The 14,954-nt window shown below is 45.0% G+C and overlaps 1 protein-coding gene and 1 long non-coding RNA gene across 2 annotated transcripts; one reads left to right on the top strand and one right to left on the bottom strand.

Annotated features, from left to right (window-relative positions):
• Window positions 1–965: 965 nt before the first annotated feature.
• On the bottom strand, window positions 966–5,221 carry LOC117746432 (armadillo repeat-containing protein 1-like). The gene is made up of 7 exons (XM_034555556.1): window positions 5,066–5,221; window positions 4,455–4,658; window positions 4,277–4,368; window positions 3,689–3,878; window positions 3,494–3,610; window positions 3,033–3,107; window positions 966–2,741 (listed from the first exon to the last, which is right to left on the bottom strand). Exons 2-7 carry the CDS (start codon window positions 4,614–4,616, stop codon window positions 2,550–2,552), a joined length of 828 nt encoding a protein of 275 aa, XP_034411447.1. The 5' UTR covers window positions 4,617–4,658; window positions 5,066–5,221; the 3' UTR covers window positions 966–2,549.
• Window positions 5,222–8,067: 2,846 nt separating this feature from the next.
• LOC117746439 lies at window positions 8,068–8,578 on the top strand. Its single transcript, XR_004611334.1, has 3 exons — window positions 8,068–8,200; window positions 8,285–8,456; window positions 8,540–8,578. It is a non-coding gene; the product is annotated as an uncharacterized LOC117746439 (long non-coding RNA).
• The last annotated feature ends 6,376 nt before the right edge of the window (window positions 8,579–14,954 follow it).

The following is a 14,954-nucleotide window of genomic DNA, read 5'->3' as shown; positions in this document are numbered from 1 at the left end:
CTATGTAACTAGGGTTCTCTGAGTTCTACAGTTACATATGTACCTACGGTTCTATGAGTTCTACAGTTACATATGTACCTACGGTTCTCTGAGTTCTACAGTTACATATGTACCTACGGTTCTATGAGTTCTACAGTTACATATGTACCTACGGTTCTCTGAGTTCTACAGTTACATATGTACCTACGGTTCTATGAGTTCTACAGTTACATATGTACCTACGGTTCTCTGAGTTCTACAGTTACATATGTACCTACGGTTCTCTGAGTTCTACAGTTACATATGTACCTACGGTTCTCTGAGTTCTACAGTTACATATGTACCTACGGTTCTATGAGTTCTACAGTTACATATGTACCTACGGTTCTCTGAGTTCTACAGTTACATATGTACCTACGGTTCTCTGAGTTCTACAGTTACATATGTACCTACGGTTCTCTGAGTTCTACAGTTACATATGTACCTAGGGTTCTATGAGTTCTACAGTTACATATGTACCTACGGTTCTCTGAGTTCTACAGTTACATATGTACCTACGGTTCTGAGTTCTACAGTTACATATGTACCTACGGTTCTCTGAGTTCTACAGTTACATATGTACCTACGGTTCTCTGAGTTCTACAGTTACATATGTACCTACGGTTCTATGAGTTCTACAGTTACATATGTACCTACGGTTCTCTGAGTTCTACAGTTACATATGTAACTAGGGTTCTATGAGTTCTACAGTTACATATGTACCTACGGTTCTCTGAGTTCTACAGTTACATATGTACCTACGGTTCTATGAGTTCTACAGTTACATATGTAACTAGGGTTCTATGAGTTCTACAGTGACATTACGATACATATTTCTTCCCACGGCTTTGTGTTATTCCACCGACTGACAGTTGGTGGCAACAATTCACAAGTTAAAGCAAATTACAAGTTACAAATGTTTCATAAGGAAGGATTCAACACGTTAGTTCAGAAGAAAACTGGACCTTTAAATATTGTTCAATCTTGTTGCTCCTGTTCAAACAGAATCAGTCATAATCAAGTCGTTTTATATTGAGGCCAATTCTGAATCTAGATCAAAGCGCTATTGCTAACATCTGACAACCGGCTACTAGAACGTCATTCAACAGTGTGTGGTGTAGGCGGAGCTATGAGCACACCTGGAACAGGTGGACACACAGCAACATCACATCAAGACTGTAGAAATCTGCAATAAAATTATACTAAGAGATAAAACTCACCATGTGATTTACTTCTCCGGTGAAATAAATAACAATAAACCAGTTTATTTTGTCTTTAAGAAGGCATCAAAAGTAAATAAATAGTTTCATAATATAAACAGTTCTAAAGCTCAGAACGTCAGCTGTTTCTACTTAAAAACATCAACCTCAGATAAAACTGTGCAAACCGCTCACAAAACCTCAGCCTTCCACCTTTTGATATCAACAAGACAAAGAAGAAACACCACCATGTTGATTCAGCATAAAGACATTCATACAAGACAACCGGGTCCTAAAAGCTCACGACCTCTGACCTCTGACCGTTCTGTCAGTGTGAGAGTAACAAATAATAACAAATAATCCACACATTGAGTTCCACCTCGGTGAACTTTGACCAATAAATGACAGCAGGATATAAAGAGAACCGTGGGGGGTAAATAAAGAATATCTCATGTTAGCAGTCAGCTGCAGCTAACGTGTAATGAGTTAGTGGTTAGCTGAGGCTAACGGGTAACGAGTTAGCGGTTAGCTGAGGCCAACGGGTAACGAGTTAGTGGTTAGCTGAGGCTAACGTGTAATGAGTTAGTGGTTAGCTGAGGCTAACGGGTAACGAGTTAGTGGTTAGCTGCAGCTAACGTGTAATGAGTTAGTGGTTAGCTGAGGCTAACGGGTAACAAGTTAGCGGTTAGCTGAGGCTAACGAGTTAGCGATTAGCTGAGGCTAATGAGTTAGCGGTCAGCTAACGAGTTAATGATTAGCGGTCAGCTAACGGGTAACGAGTTAGCGGTTAGCTACAGCGACTGTAGTTCACCAACAGTCCTTCCTGTTGTCACATGTCACGAGCAGAGATGTCCACTTGTTGAGCTAACACTTAAAACAAATGTGACGTCACTGTTTGGTGGCACCACCAGTTAGGTGGTGAAAGACGAGGACGTAAAGGTTTTCTCTTTGTTTCCACTGAGGTCTAAAGAGCGCTGCAGCCTCAGAGGAAGCGAAGACACCGCTCCTTTAAAACTCGTCAGGCTGCTGCTCAGATCAAGAAGGATGAAAAGGCCCAAGGGAGGGAGGGACTTCCTGTTCAGTCCTCTTGTTCATGTCGCTGCAGGACACTTCCTGTCTGTTAAGACAATTTGGTTTAGAACAGAGAGAACGAGGTCTCAGAGAAACCGTAAACTGAAACCACAATCCCATTATTTGTTAATATGATCCGCTGTGCCGGCGTTAAAGTGCTGCTTCAGTTTCTACACTCTGTTGGAGTCTCGTCCCCCAGCGGTGACATTTGGCAGCTGGTAGATTTTGGTTCTTAGACGAGGCGGGAGGTTTAACGGAGGGTCACCAGTAGAAGGAGCGGGACAGGAAGTTGGTGGCAGCTCCCAGCCAGCTGTTCCCGTCCTGGCCAGATCCCACGCGCCTCACCGCCTTGTCGGGCTCTTGAGATGGACTCTCTTCCTCCGGCAGGTAGTCCGGCAGGTTCACGTTCTGCTCCAGCTCCATCGAGCCGTCCTGCGCCAACGGGATGAAAACCTGCAGACGACAACCTTTGTTGAACTCCCTCTAACGCTGACGGAGTCCCACAGGGTGGTCTGTTGGGTCCGCTAGGTTCTCTACTGAGGTCTCGTTACGGCTAAGAGGTTCTTCACAAAGTTGGTCAGCAGACAGACAACCTTTAACTGATCTGGGACTTTTAAAATGATTTCCTAGATAAGAGATAAACGTTTCACCCCCAAAATGCACATTAATAAAGACTTCAAAATGTCCACCTACAGTGTTGTGTTAGAACCCATGTATTGAAATGTCCAGAACTGTAAATCTGACCTCCTCTCCGGTCTCTGCTTTCAGCACCTGCTGAGCCGCCATCACCTGAGTGGACGCGATCGCAGACGCCAGAGCCTGAAAAACAATTACTGCTTTAATTCATCCGGTTGGTTAAATATGATGCATGAATATATCATACGATACATGAAGCAACATTAAACTGCAGCTGATCTTTCAGGTCAGAAATCAAGAAGAACTAAAAGAGGATTCAGAGTTTCAACCCTTCACGACTTCATTGGTTCTTTGGGTTCCACAAACTATCTGTAGAAGTCTTAAAGTCAACAGTTATTGAACAAACACATGGAATTACGTTTTGATGCAACAGACTATTCAGCTTTGATCCATATTTGTTGGCGTTGTCACCAGAACCACAGAGAATGATGACGTCATGGATGGGACAGCAGCCATTTGGAGCTTGGAATGGAAGACGTTGAGCTCACTAAGAGCAGAAGAGGGCTCACCTCGGCCTTCAGGTCCGATCGGATCCGGACAATGCATCTCTTCAGGCTCATCTGGAAGGTGAAGCTGATGACCCCTCTGACCTTCAGCAGGGCCTCCTCACACTGACTCCTCCGGCTCTGACAGGAGAGGAAGAGTCTCAGTGAGCTAGGTGGTGGTCTCATCAGTTCTCAGCCCGTGAATGAAGTTTGGCTCACATAGTCGTCCAGCCCGTGGATGTGGAGGACCACGGTCTTGGCTCTCTTGTTGCTGGCGCCCATGAAGAACTGGGCTTTCCGACGGCTGCTGACGGCCTCCTCTGCCGGCTCCGAGCCGCCGCCGCTGAACGCCTGCAGGACCTCGTAGATCTCAGACGCCAGCAGCCTCGTCTCTCCGGGAGTCGTGGATCTGGAGGACCGGGTCCAGAGGAGAGGTCCTTGTTAGTGTGTCGGTCCGACTTTCTACTTCAGGTCTCTCGAGGACAAAGAACTTGCAAATGGGTCAAATTACACAGATGATCACTCAATGGCAAACAAATCTAACTTGATTTCCTGAAAATAACTAAATATAGTGAGGGAAGTGTTAGTTATTATTGCTTTATTATTGATAGTCTGACATCACCTCAGAGCCTGGAGCCTCAGGGGTTTAGTGTCCCCCGAGCCAATCAGGGTCCACCATTTCAAACTGTTACTTTCATTACGAACACGTATGTTCAGGACTACGAGACATAATCAATACCAATGTTTGGGACAATAAAGTGACGTCGTCTCGGGTTCATTTCATGGACCAGACCATCGCTGACTCACTTGTGCACGACGCTCTGGAGGCTCAGCAGCATCCCCAGCTCCCCCTTCAGCTTCTCCTGGTTGGCTCGGCATTCTGCCAGATACCGGATCGCCTGGGATCGACAACCAATCACAGTTAGACTGATGACGGCCGGAGGGCGGAGCCACTGAAGTGTCTGTGAGTGCTGGGGCGACTCACCAGGAGGGCGGAGTAGACCACCTCAGGGTTGGGGTTGCCCAGGAACAGGATGAGTCCCGGAAGGCAGCCCTGGTCCTGGATGATGGCCCTGCGGTTCATGGGGTCCGCCGCCAGGTCCCTCAGCTGGTTGACGACCAGCAGGGCGTCCGGATCGGCACTCATGGCCGACGCTCAGCCACCCATGCAAGACCGGACGGAGGACGGCTGATATATACATCATTATTATTATTATATGATTATTATACATTATCATATCATTATTATTATTAACATTATCATATTATTATATGATATAATTATCATTATACTTATTATAATTAACATCATATTATTAACATTATTATGATTATGATTATTGACATCATTATTATTATTATAATTAAGATCATTATTATTATACTTAACATTGTCCTATCATTATTATAATTAACATAGTTATTATAATTAATTATTATCATTATTATTATGGTTGACGCACTAGCCGTGTCACGTGACTGAGTCCCGTTAAACACGTGACATCATGGCACCCTTTAAGCTCCGGGGAGCGGGTGGTGCCACCGCCCCAGCCCGCTCCCCGGGCGCTGTGTCGGGTTTCCTCCGGGAGCGCTCACCTGTTGGCCGGTAGCGAGCAGTGACGTCCCCTGGCAGCTGGAGGCGGACCGGGGACCGAACCACCGATGTTTGTGGAGTAAACAAACGGAGCGACGCTTCCCGCAGGAAACACTTCCTGCTGGAAAGCGACCGGCAAGCCACGTGTCGACATGTCGGCCCGTGATTGGACGGCTAGCCTGCCGCCTGATCCTGCTGACCAATGGGCTGCCCACGCCCTGTAGCTGCTCACAAACTGATACAGGATCAGTTTTAGGGCTCCCTAGAAAGGCTGCGCTCGAGGGTTTGAGGTGTTCTCCGCTGCCTTAAAGATCGATTTCCAACAACACATGTGCTTTTGCTCAGTGTCCCCTCAAAACAATGCCCTTTGACCTGTGAGGGGGGTCATGTGTTAGAGGCCTCTGTGCGACCACATCTGTAAAGTCCTGATAGGATACTCCTTCCTGTGTCTGGAAGGTGGTTAGATTGGGGTCCTGAGGGACGTTCTGGATCTCAGTAGATCTTCCATTTGACTAGTCGTTCGTCCTGACCTGTGATTCCTGTAATAAACTTTATTATAACATTATATTCATCCTCATTCTTCAGCATCACTGCCGCTTGAAAGATACGACAAACTAAAACAAAAACCGAGAGTGAACTCTGTTCTTTGAGTATTTCCATGTTCTCCTTCTACTCATCAGTGGGTTGTAGGAGGTACTTTTACACCGTCAGTGTATTACTACAGTAGAAACAGAAAGTACAGGAGTAGAAGTATTTTAGTCACAAAATAATCAGTATCAATTTAAGTACACAACATATCAGAGGTACACAATGTACTTTTTACTGTACTACATCTCAGAAGTACATATTGTACTTTTACTGCATTACATCTCAGAGGTACATGTAGTACTTTTTACTGCATTACATCTCAGAGGTACATGTTGTACTTTTACTGCATTACATCTCAGAGGTACATGTTGTACTTTAAACTGTACTACATCTCAGAGGTACATGTTGTACTTTTACTGCATTACATCTCAGAGGTACATGTTGTACTTTTTACTGTATTACATCTCAGAGGTACATGTTGTACTTTTACTGCATTACATCTCAGAGGTACATGTAGTACTTTTTACTGTATTACATCTCAGAGGTACATGTTGTACTTTTACTGCATTACATCTCAGAGGTACATGTAGTACTTTTTACTGTATTACATCTCAGAGGTACATGTTGTACTTTATACTGTACTACATCTCAGAGGTACATGTTGTACTTTTTACTGTTTTACATCTCAGAGGTACATGTTGTACTTTTACTGCATTACATCTCAGAGGTACATGTAGTACTTTTACTGCATTACATCTCAGAGGTACATGTAGTACTTTTTACTGTATTACATCTCAGAGGTACATGTTGTACTTTATACTGTACTACATCTCAGAGGTACATGTTGTACTTTTACTGCATTACATCTCAGAGGTACATGTAGTACTTTTACTGCATTACATCTCAGAGGTACATGTTGTACTTTTACTGCATTACATCTCAGAGGTACATGTAGTACTTTATACTGTACTACATCTCAGAGGTACATGTTGTACTTTTTACTGCATTACATCTCAGAGGTACATGTTGTACTTTAAACTGTACTACATCTCAGAGGTACATGTAGTACTTTTACTGCATTACATCTCAGAGGTACATGTTGTACTTTTTACTGCATTACATCTCAGAGGTACATGTTGTACTTTAAACTGTACTACATCTCAGAGGTACATGTAGTACTTTTACTGCATTACATCTCAGAGGTACATGTTGTACTTTTACTGCATTACATCTAAGAAAATGAATAAAATAATCAGTACGTCTGTATTATATTTGCTGTCCAGCAGAGGGAGGCACTAGAACATATAATATATAATAACCTGACAATCCTCAGAGGTGAGAGGAGCTTCTCCTTTTTCAAACAGTGTCCATGCCAACGGAGAACCAGCAGCTTCCAGTCCCAGTCGCACAGTTTGCTGGGAGCCATCCGGCTGCAGAGACTTCCTCACTGAAGGTTTGTAGGTGAAGTCTGTGATTCTGGAGAAAGATTCTTGATATCTGAACTCCGATGGCCCAGATCCATCATCTCACTGCAGACATGAAACGCTGGCTGAGAAACAAGCTGATTGTGACTGTCTGGCTAGAGAACTCTTCAAGCCTTTAATCAATCGTCTTTATTGATCATCTCTTCTTCTGCATGTTCTCTTGTTTACATTTGAGACGACTTCCAACGTTCCCACTTTGTTCTGGTACAAACAACAAGACAATGATTTCCCAAAGTACATGCTGAAAGGTTTCTCAAAGAAAGTATTTAAAGCTCCAGAGTTCCTCAAAGACAGATTTGATGCTTCAATCAACAAGACATCAGTTCCTCTGAAGATCCAGAAGCTTCATCTGTCAGACTCTGCTGTGTACTACTGTGCTCTGAGGCCCACAGTGACAGGAAACAAACTCTGTTTCATGAAGGATGTTGGTCGGGTTCAGGAGTGCTTGTTCTAACGCTCGACAATATCTCCTGTCCGGGTCCACAATGCTCCTCCTCTGCTGAAGACAAAAGATATGAACACAGATCTGATGAAAGGACCACAAAGTCGATGACAGAACTTTGTCCCAGGAGGATCTTTTACCAGGTGCATAGACAGCTCACATTGCACGTGACCCCAATGCCGATCCTGGTAAGTGCCCGGCCGTGCCCCATGTACTAAGGCCACCAGAAGCTCACTGGGGAGCTGTGCTCCCAAGTCTGGGTCCAGAAGGGGTCCCCGGTATCCCTTTACTGGGAGAGGAACAACCATTTTTAGACTCATAAATTCATAAAGGGTCAGTGAATCGCACTTGGACCTCCCGCTGAGACCACTTTGCTTTGGGAGACCACACAGCTCCCAGGTTCATTGGGGCACAGGAACCCGTCCACCACATTAACTGGAGGAACTGAAAGAAGAGAAAACAGATCTAAGAGAGATTCAGGGAGGAGCTAAGATGTCCCTGAACTATAGAAGAGAGAGGAACTCTATTCAACACAATACACAAACCATCAACATCACCTTTACTCAACATGCTGGCATTAGACTATTATTTACTTTCCCTACTGTCATTTGGCTTTCTAAGAGGTTTGTAAGATTGTGTATATAAAAGTCAAATGTTATTTGAATGTGATGCATTAACTGAGTCTTTGGAGTTCTCTCTTCCTTTAGGGGTCAGCTGTGAAGACCTCAGTCCAGTCAACAAAGAAGTGTCCAGTTTAGAAGACAGCACTGTAACTCTGTCCTACAAATACTCCAAACTATCATCTAGCAATTATTTCTTCTGGTATCGACAATATCCAGGAAAACCACCAGAGTTCCTCATCTCACACTCTGCTTCAGGGTCCGTAGGACTTTCTAAAACCTCTGGACTGGAGATTGAAGTGGATCAAAACCAAATCCTGATGAACATCTCCTCTGCTGCAGTGACAGACTCTGCTGTGTACTACTGTGCTCTGAGGCCCACAGTGACAGGAAACACACAGTCTCTGTACAAAAACCTTTGGAGCAAAGACAATACTGCACAACATCCACTAGAGGGAGCCTCACTCTGTTTGACTTTGAGACGATAACACAACTCATGTTCAAACACCATCAGAGGCCTCCACTAAAAGTCTTCTCTGCTGTTTAATCCTTGAAGGTCAAGCGGTTTGATCCAGAGACCTATTACTAGTATGATGGAAGATGTTCTATGTCAATCGGGAAACGAGAAATATAGTCTCTGACAGCTACTCAGGGCAGTCTGTGGCATAAGCTTCTACATTTGAAAAGGCCTCATGCTCACTTATACACACCTGAAAGTTACACACCTTTTTAAAGAAACACAACAAAAATCACGAGAAGACAATGTGGGGCTAAACAGTATCTAAACCAGTCTAAACCAGTTTATGTTTCTGCAAAGTCAGCATATTTCTCACAAACATAATCTATCAACTCTTAACAAAAGTTAGTGTGGCAGAATCATAGAAAACAGCTCTCTCCAGCACATTGATTTGTTCTTATCTCTGTTAGCTACGCAGGCTGGGCGCATCAGCAGGGCCACGGAGACAGGAGGCAGGAGGCATCGCGAAAGAGGCCAGACCAATGAGGCCGGCCTTTGAGGCAGGAGGCACAGAGAAAGAGGCAGGGCCATTGGGAAGGAGGCCAGGTCGAGGCTAGAGGCTGAATGCAGGAAGCAGGGGCAAGGACCCAGGACCAGCTCCAGACACCTCCAGGTCCAATGGACCCTATGAGACGTGAAGTCACAAAGACTCCGGGGAGGAAGCAGAGTTAATAAGGTGCAATGGAGAGATGTAAATTCATCCATAAGGAGAGAGAGAAGAGGAGAGAGGTGCTCAGTGTATCCTAAAACATCCCCCAGCAGCCTATAAGCCTATAGCAGCATATCAAGGGGCTCGACCAGGGCAGACCTGATTCAGCCCTAACTATAAGCACTATCAAACAGGAAAGTCTTAAGTCTATTCTTGAATGAGGTGACTGTGTCTGCCTCCAGGACTGAAAGTGGAAGCTGGTTCCATAAAAGAGGAGCTTGATAACTGAAGGCTCTTGCTCCCATCCTACTTTTTAGGACTCTAGGAACCACAAGTAGCCCCGCATTTAGTGAGCAGCTCTCTAGTGGGGCAATATGGTACTACAAGCTCCTTAAGATATGATGGTGCATCACCAATCAAGGCTTTGTAGGTGAGGAGAAGAATGTTAAATGTGATTCTTGATTTTACAGGGAGCCAGTGCAGAGCAGCTAATACAGGAGTCATGTGATCTCTTTTCTTAGTTTTTGTGAGTACATGAGCTGCAGCATTCTGGATCAACTGGAGGGACTTAAGAGACTTATTAGAGCAGCCTGATAATAAGGAGTTGCAGTAATCTAGTCTGGAAGTAACAAACGTGTCTTGTCGAGGGATGGGGATGTAGGGTAAGGTGCAGGGGTCAAGGTATGATGGGTAGAGGAGCCGTGATGGATGTCCGGTCGGGAGTCGGAGGCTGGTGCCTATGGGTTGATCTTTACTGCACGAGGAACAGAAAGTGAGTCGATGGTCAGGTTTTGACGCCTTGGATGGAAGGCTTGAATACTGAACTGTTGCTGAGCTGAGACCTGAGTGGGCCTCCGCGTGAACAGTGTTATGTCGAGACGACGGGACCGTCCTGTGTTCAGGATGTCTTTGCCGAAGCTGTTGTCTGAATAGATTTTCAAAGGTGTTGGATCGTTTGATCGTTTGTGTCCCTCTCAGAATGGAGGTGAGGGCTGCGTCTCTAAAGGAGACTGTGGGTTAGTGGTTAGAAGGTCGTTTTTAATGGATTTTACTGTTTGTTTATTCATTTGATGAAGGAGGAACGCCGGTTCTTATGGTGCAGAAGTCAGAGGGTCACGGTTCTCTGGTATGTTCCTGATTGGACTGCTGCAAGCAGAAGGTGGCTTCAGGTTAGAGTGTAACGTTGTGCCGATAATCGGTTGCCCGGTTCATGGTCGGGGTGGTCAAGCAGATGCGACTGCGTGCTGGAGGTACTAATGCAGTGGCTAATGCTGGTAGGTGAAAAACTGGAAGTAGTACTCAGTATGTTGGTCATGAAGGGATGAATGTGAAGTCTGGGCAATGAAATTGCAAGGTGAGATGTCTCTGGTACAGAGGCAGCTTGACTACGGTGGGATACGACCTGGAGCGGATGGCTGGGTTTCTCCGCCCTGATGCGTCGTCACGTCATCAGCGCTGCGACTGACGCGGCGGGTGAAACCCGGAAGTGCTCCGCTCTGAGATCGAGAGTAGTGTTTGTCGGGTCCACCTCAGCTGGCCCCCTTCCAGCATTGATGGTTCAACATCCGCTAGGGCTGATACTGTGGCCACACCCACTGAACTTGAACTCAACCAATGGGAACACTTCTGTCTCCAGGGCAGAAACATTTGAGCAACTAAGATCTCAATCAGCTTGATGTTGGGCAGAAGGGCTGTGCAGCAGAGAGACTCTTTAGTTTGTTCCTTCCACTGCAGTGGAACAACTTTGCTCATCTGCTGTCAGTTTGGCTTCAACAACTCCAAAGACATGTTGCTTTACCTCTTTTTACCTTTCTTTCACTTTATAGGTGAGTGTTAGAACAGAGGTCGCAGTAACCTGCTGCATTAACCAGATCCATCATAACTAAAGGTTTATCTGTGTAAAGTAACTCTTGAGATTAGAAAAGGAAAGTCAAGAACCTCTGTTGAGCCTATTGATGTTAGAATCTCTTGCAAACTAACTGACAGGAATAACTCTCATTTTGCAGCTCTGGGTTCCATGAACAGCATAAAGCCAGAACGTACTGAAGAACAGGTTGCAGAGGGCAGAAGCATCAACCTGACCTGTCAATATGAGGGTGCTATCTACAGTATCCAGTGGTACAAACAGAACCAGAGATCCAGACCAGAGTTCCTGCTCTACATAACAGAGGGAGGATTGATTCATAAAACTGCTTCTGATTTCTCAGCTCACATTAACAAAGAAGAGAAACGTGTTCATCTGGAGATCTCCTCTGCTGCAGTGACAGACTCTGCTGTGTACTACTGTGCTCTGAGGCCCACAGTGACAGGAAACACACAGTCTCTGTACAAAAACCTTTGGAGCAAAGACAATACTGTACAACATCCACTAGAGGGAGCCTCACTCTGTAACTTCAGTAGTGTTGATGATACAGTCTGGATTCTTTGTCGTGGTGATGAAAACAGAAAACGAAGCACTGAAGAAGAAACTGAGGGAAGTGATGATAATGAGGTGTTGTTGCTTATTAATAATATGAACAATATTTCATCATAATCGAGTGTCAATAAAAGTCAGTTGTTTATACAATTATAATAGCCAAATTTCAAAACTAATTCAATAATGCAAACAATATATATGTTTGAGCATTATATTTAATATCTGAAACACACGTTATATATAAATATATATATATATATAGATAGATATAAATCAACTCATGAAACATCACACAACAAAGGCTGTGAGTTATAGTGGTGTTCCACAGGGTTCAATCATAGGTCCTCTCATTTTATATTTACATGTTGTCTTTACATCAAATTATGTTTAAAAAACAATTATGTTTAAAAACTAAAACATACCCAAACTAAAAAGGGTGCATCTGTGCAACCACAAGGGCTATTTATTTGGTGTTATAATAAAGGCAACCCATGTGAGCTTTTGTTCAGATGTGTAAATATCAGTATTGGTTACTGCCCTATACCGGTCCCGCATCGCCCCTGGTCGGACATTTCTCTGGACTTTGTCACAGGGCTTCCCCGGTCGGTGGGTAACACCACCATTCTCACTTTGGGGGACTGATTCTCTAAGATGGTCCACTTTATCCCCCTGGCTAAGTTGCCCTCCGCCAATGAACGGGCGGAGGCGATACTGTCTCGTGTTTTCCGTCTTCATGGTTTTCCCGCAGATGTGGTGTCAGACCGGGGTCCTGTCTTCAGGATATCACCCACAGTCCAATGGCCAGACAGAGCGGTTAAACCAGGAGCTGGAGACCAGTCTTCAATGTCTGGTGTCACAGAATCCCACTTCCTGGAGCTAGCACCTCATTTGGGTTGAGTATGCACAAAGAACTCTCCCTTGCTCATCTACTGGTCTCTCTCCTTTTCAGTGTGAATATGGCTGTCAGCCACCCCTGTTTCCACCACTGGAGACGGAGTCTAGAGTTCCCTCTGCTCTGGCCATGGTCCGCCGTTCCCGCCGCACCTGGAATCGAGACCCATAGGTACTCCTCCCGTTACAAGAAAGCGGCAGGTCAACAACGGACCCCGGCCCCTCCCTACCGGGTCGGCCAGACGGTGTGTCTGTCTACGTAGGACCTCCCCCTTTGCGTGGAAGCCCGCAAGTTGGCGCCTTGTTTTGTGGGTCCCTTCCCTATCTCTAAAGTGATTAACCCTTTGGCTGTGAGACTCAAGCTTCCTAGACCCATGAGGATTCAGCCGTATTCAATGTGGCCTGGCTTAAGCCAGTCAAGGAGAGTCTTTTGGTACACTGGTAGTCAGTCACACACTGAGTCGGGGGGACTCATTGATGGAGGCCCTGCTTCCTCAGTCAATGACTCTTGGCTGTTCGGCGCCGTGGTCAAGCCAACAGTATCTCGGTGATTGGGTGGGATAAGGTCCTGAGGAGAGATCTTGGGAGTCATCCAGCAACATCTTGGTCCGCCCAGGTGCCAGCCATTGAGGGGGGGGGGGTACCGTCACATCCAAACCCTCTGTGTAGTTTTTGTTGTCACTCTCAGTTTGTCTATTGTAATTTCTGTCACACACCTTGTCTCTTGTTTCAGACACCTCCCTCTCCTTCCTCCTGTGTGATTATAAGCCCCGCCCTGATTGCCTCGTGTCCTGCCTTCCCTCTGTCAATTCTTTGTTCTGTGCCAGTTCGTGTCAGTCCGTTACCAGTGAGCTTACCAGCGATTTTCCAGTGTGTCTTCTCCAGTGTGACTGACTACCAGTGTACCAAACCTTGCTCCAGTAAAGACATTATTTTTTGCACCTGACTAGTGTGTCCTGAGTCTACTGTTGAGTCCTGCCCCTTGTGGTTTCCAGTCCTAACAATGGAGAGATTCAAGGAGGAGCTAAGTTGTTCCTGAACTATAGAAGAGAGAGGAACTTCTCGATTCAAAAGAGTTCAATACACAAACCATCAACATCACCTTTACTCAACATGCTGGCATCACTGATGTTTCTAGTTGTTCTAAAAGGTTTGTTAGATTCTGCATTAAGGAAATGTCTCACTCCATTATCTTCTGAATGTGTTAGTAAATGAAAACAGAGTTCTCTCTTCCTTCAGGGGTCAGCTGTGAAGAACTCAGTCCAGTCAAGAAAGAAGAGTTCAGTTTAGAAGACAGCACTGTAACTCTGTCCTACAAATACTCCAAACAATCAATTGGTAGTGATTATTTCTTCTGGTATCGACAACATCCAGGAAAACCGCCAGAGTTCCTCATCTCCCATTTAGCATCAGGAGGAATATTGAGGAGTCCGACCTCTGGACTGGAGATTGAAGTGGATCAAAGCCGAATCCTGATGAACATCTCCTCTGCTGCAGTGACAGACTCTGCTGTGTACTACTGTGCTCTGAGGCCCACAGTGACAGGAAACACACAGTCTCTGTACAAAAACACAAGCTGACAGTCTGACAAGCTGTGGAAACCTGTGTTCCACATGTTGTACTTAACGTTGGACGTCCTCTAGAGGGCGACATTATCAATAGGTGCACTGCTTCTGCAGTGTGTTCAACCATTCAGTCCATAAGAAGTGCTGCTGTGAAGAGAACAACGGTCACACTGAATGTTGAACATCAGCTAGTTGAAACCTTGTTGTCGAGATGGAACATTTGCTGTGGATCATTCTGGCTGCTCTGTTCTCTGGTAAGATGGAAAGAACAACATGTTCCTCTCTCAACACTTTTCACCAGAAACTCAGCTGTGAGTGTTTTTAATGTTCATTCTACAGCAAAGCAAAAGGTCCTTCCTGTTGGTATCTAGTACCTTCTGAATAACTCCTTTATGGTTCAATGTGACATTAGACAGCAGTCAGTGGAACCAGCCTATTCTAAAGGTCTATGTGTGTGACCCTCTGGCTAGAGAACTCTTTAAGCCTTTAATCAATCGTCTTTATTGATCATCTCTTCTTCTGCATGTTCTCTTGTTCCTCAGAGTGTAAAGGAGAAGACAGAGTGACCCAGTCAACAGGAGATGTCATCGCTACTGAAGGACAGACTGTTACACTCGACTGTACATTTGAGACGACTTCCAACGTTCCCACTTTGTTCTGGTACAAACAACAAGACAATGATTTCCCAAAGTACATGCTGAAAGGTTTCTCAAAGAAAG

The sequence above is a fragment of the Cyclopterus lumpus genome, chromosome 17 (assembly GCF_009769545.1).
Source record: "Cyclopterus lumpus isolate fCycLum1 chromosome 17, fCycLum1.pri, whole genome shotgun sequence".
NCBI classification, from domain to species: domain Eukaryota; kingdom Metazoa; phylum Chordata; class Actinopteri; order Perciformes; family Cyclopteridae; genus Cyclopterus; species Cyclopterus lumpus.
This window is presented reverse-complemented; position numbering and strand designations above follow the sequence as displayed.

What these genes read in the sequence shown, in the direction of transcription:
- LOC117746432 (XM_034555556.1), bottom strand. Translation starts at nt 4,616, where the DNA reads ATGAGTGCCGATCCGGACGCCCTGCTGGTCGTCAACCAGCTGAGGGAC. An exon ending in TGGTCTACTCCGCCCTCCTG is followed by an intron (nt 4,369 to 4,454) that starts GTGAGTCGCCCC and finishes TGTCGATCCCAG; the next exon opens with GCGATCCGGTATCTGGCAGA. An exon ending in GATCGGACCTGAAGGCCGAG is followed by an intron (nt 3,108 to 3,493) that starts GTGAGCCCTCTT and finishes ATTGTTTTTCAG; the next exon opens with GCTCTGGCGTCTGCGATCGC.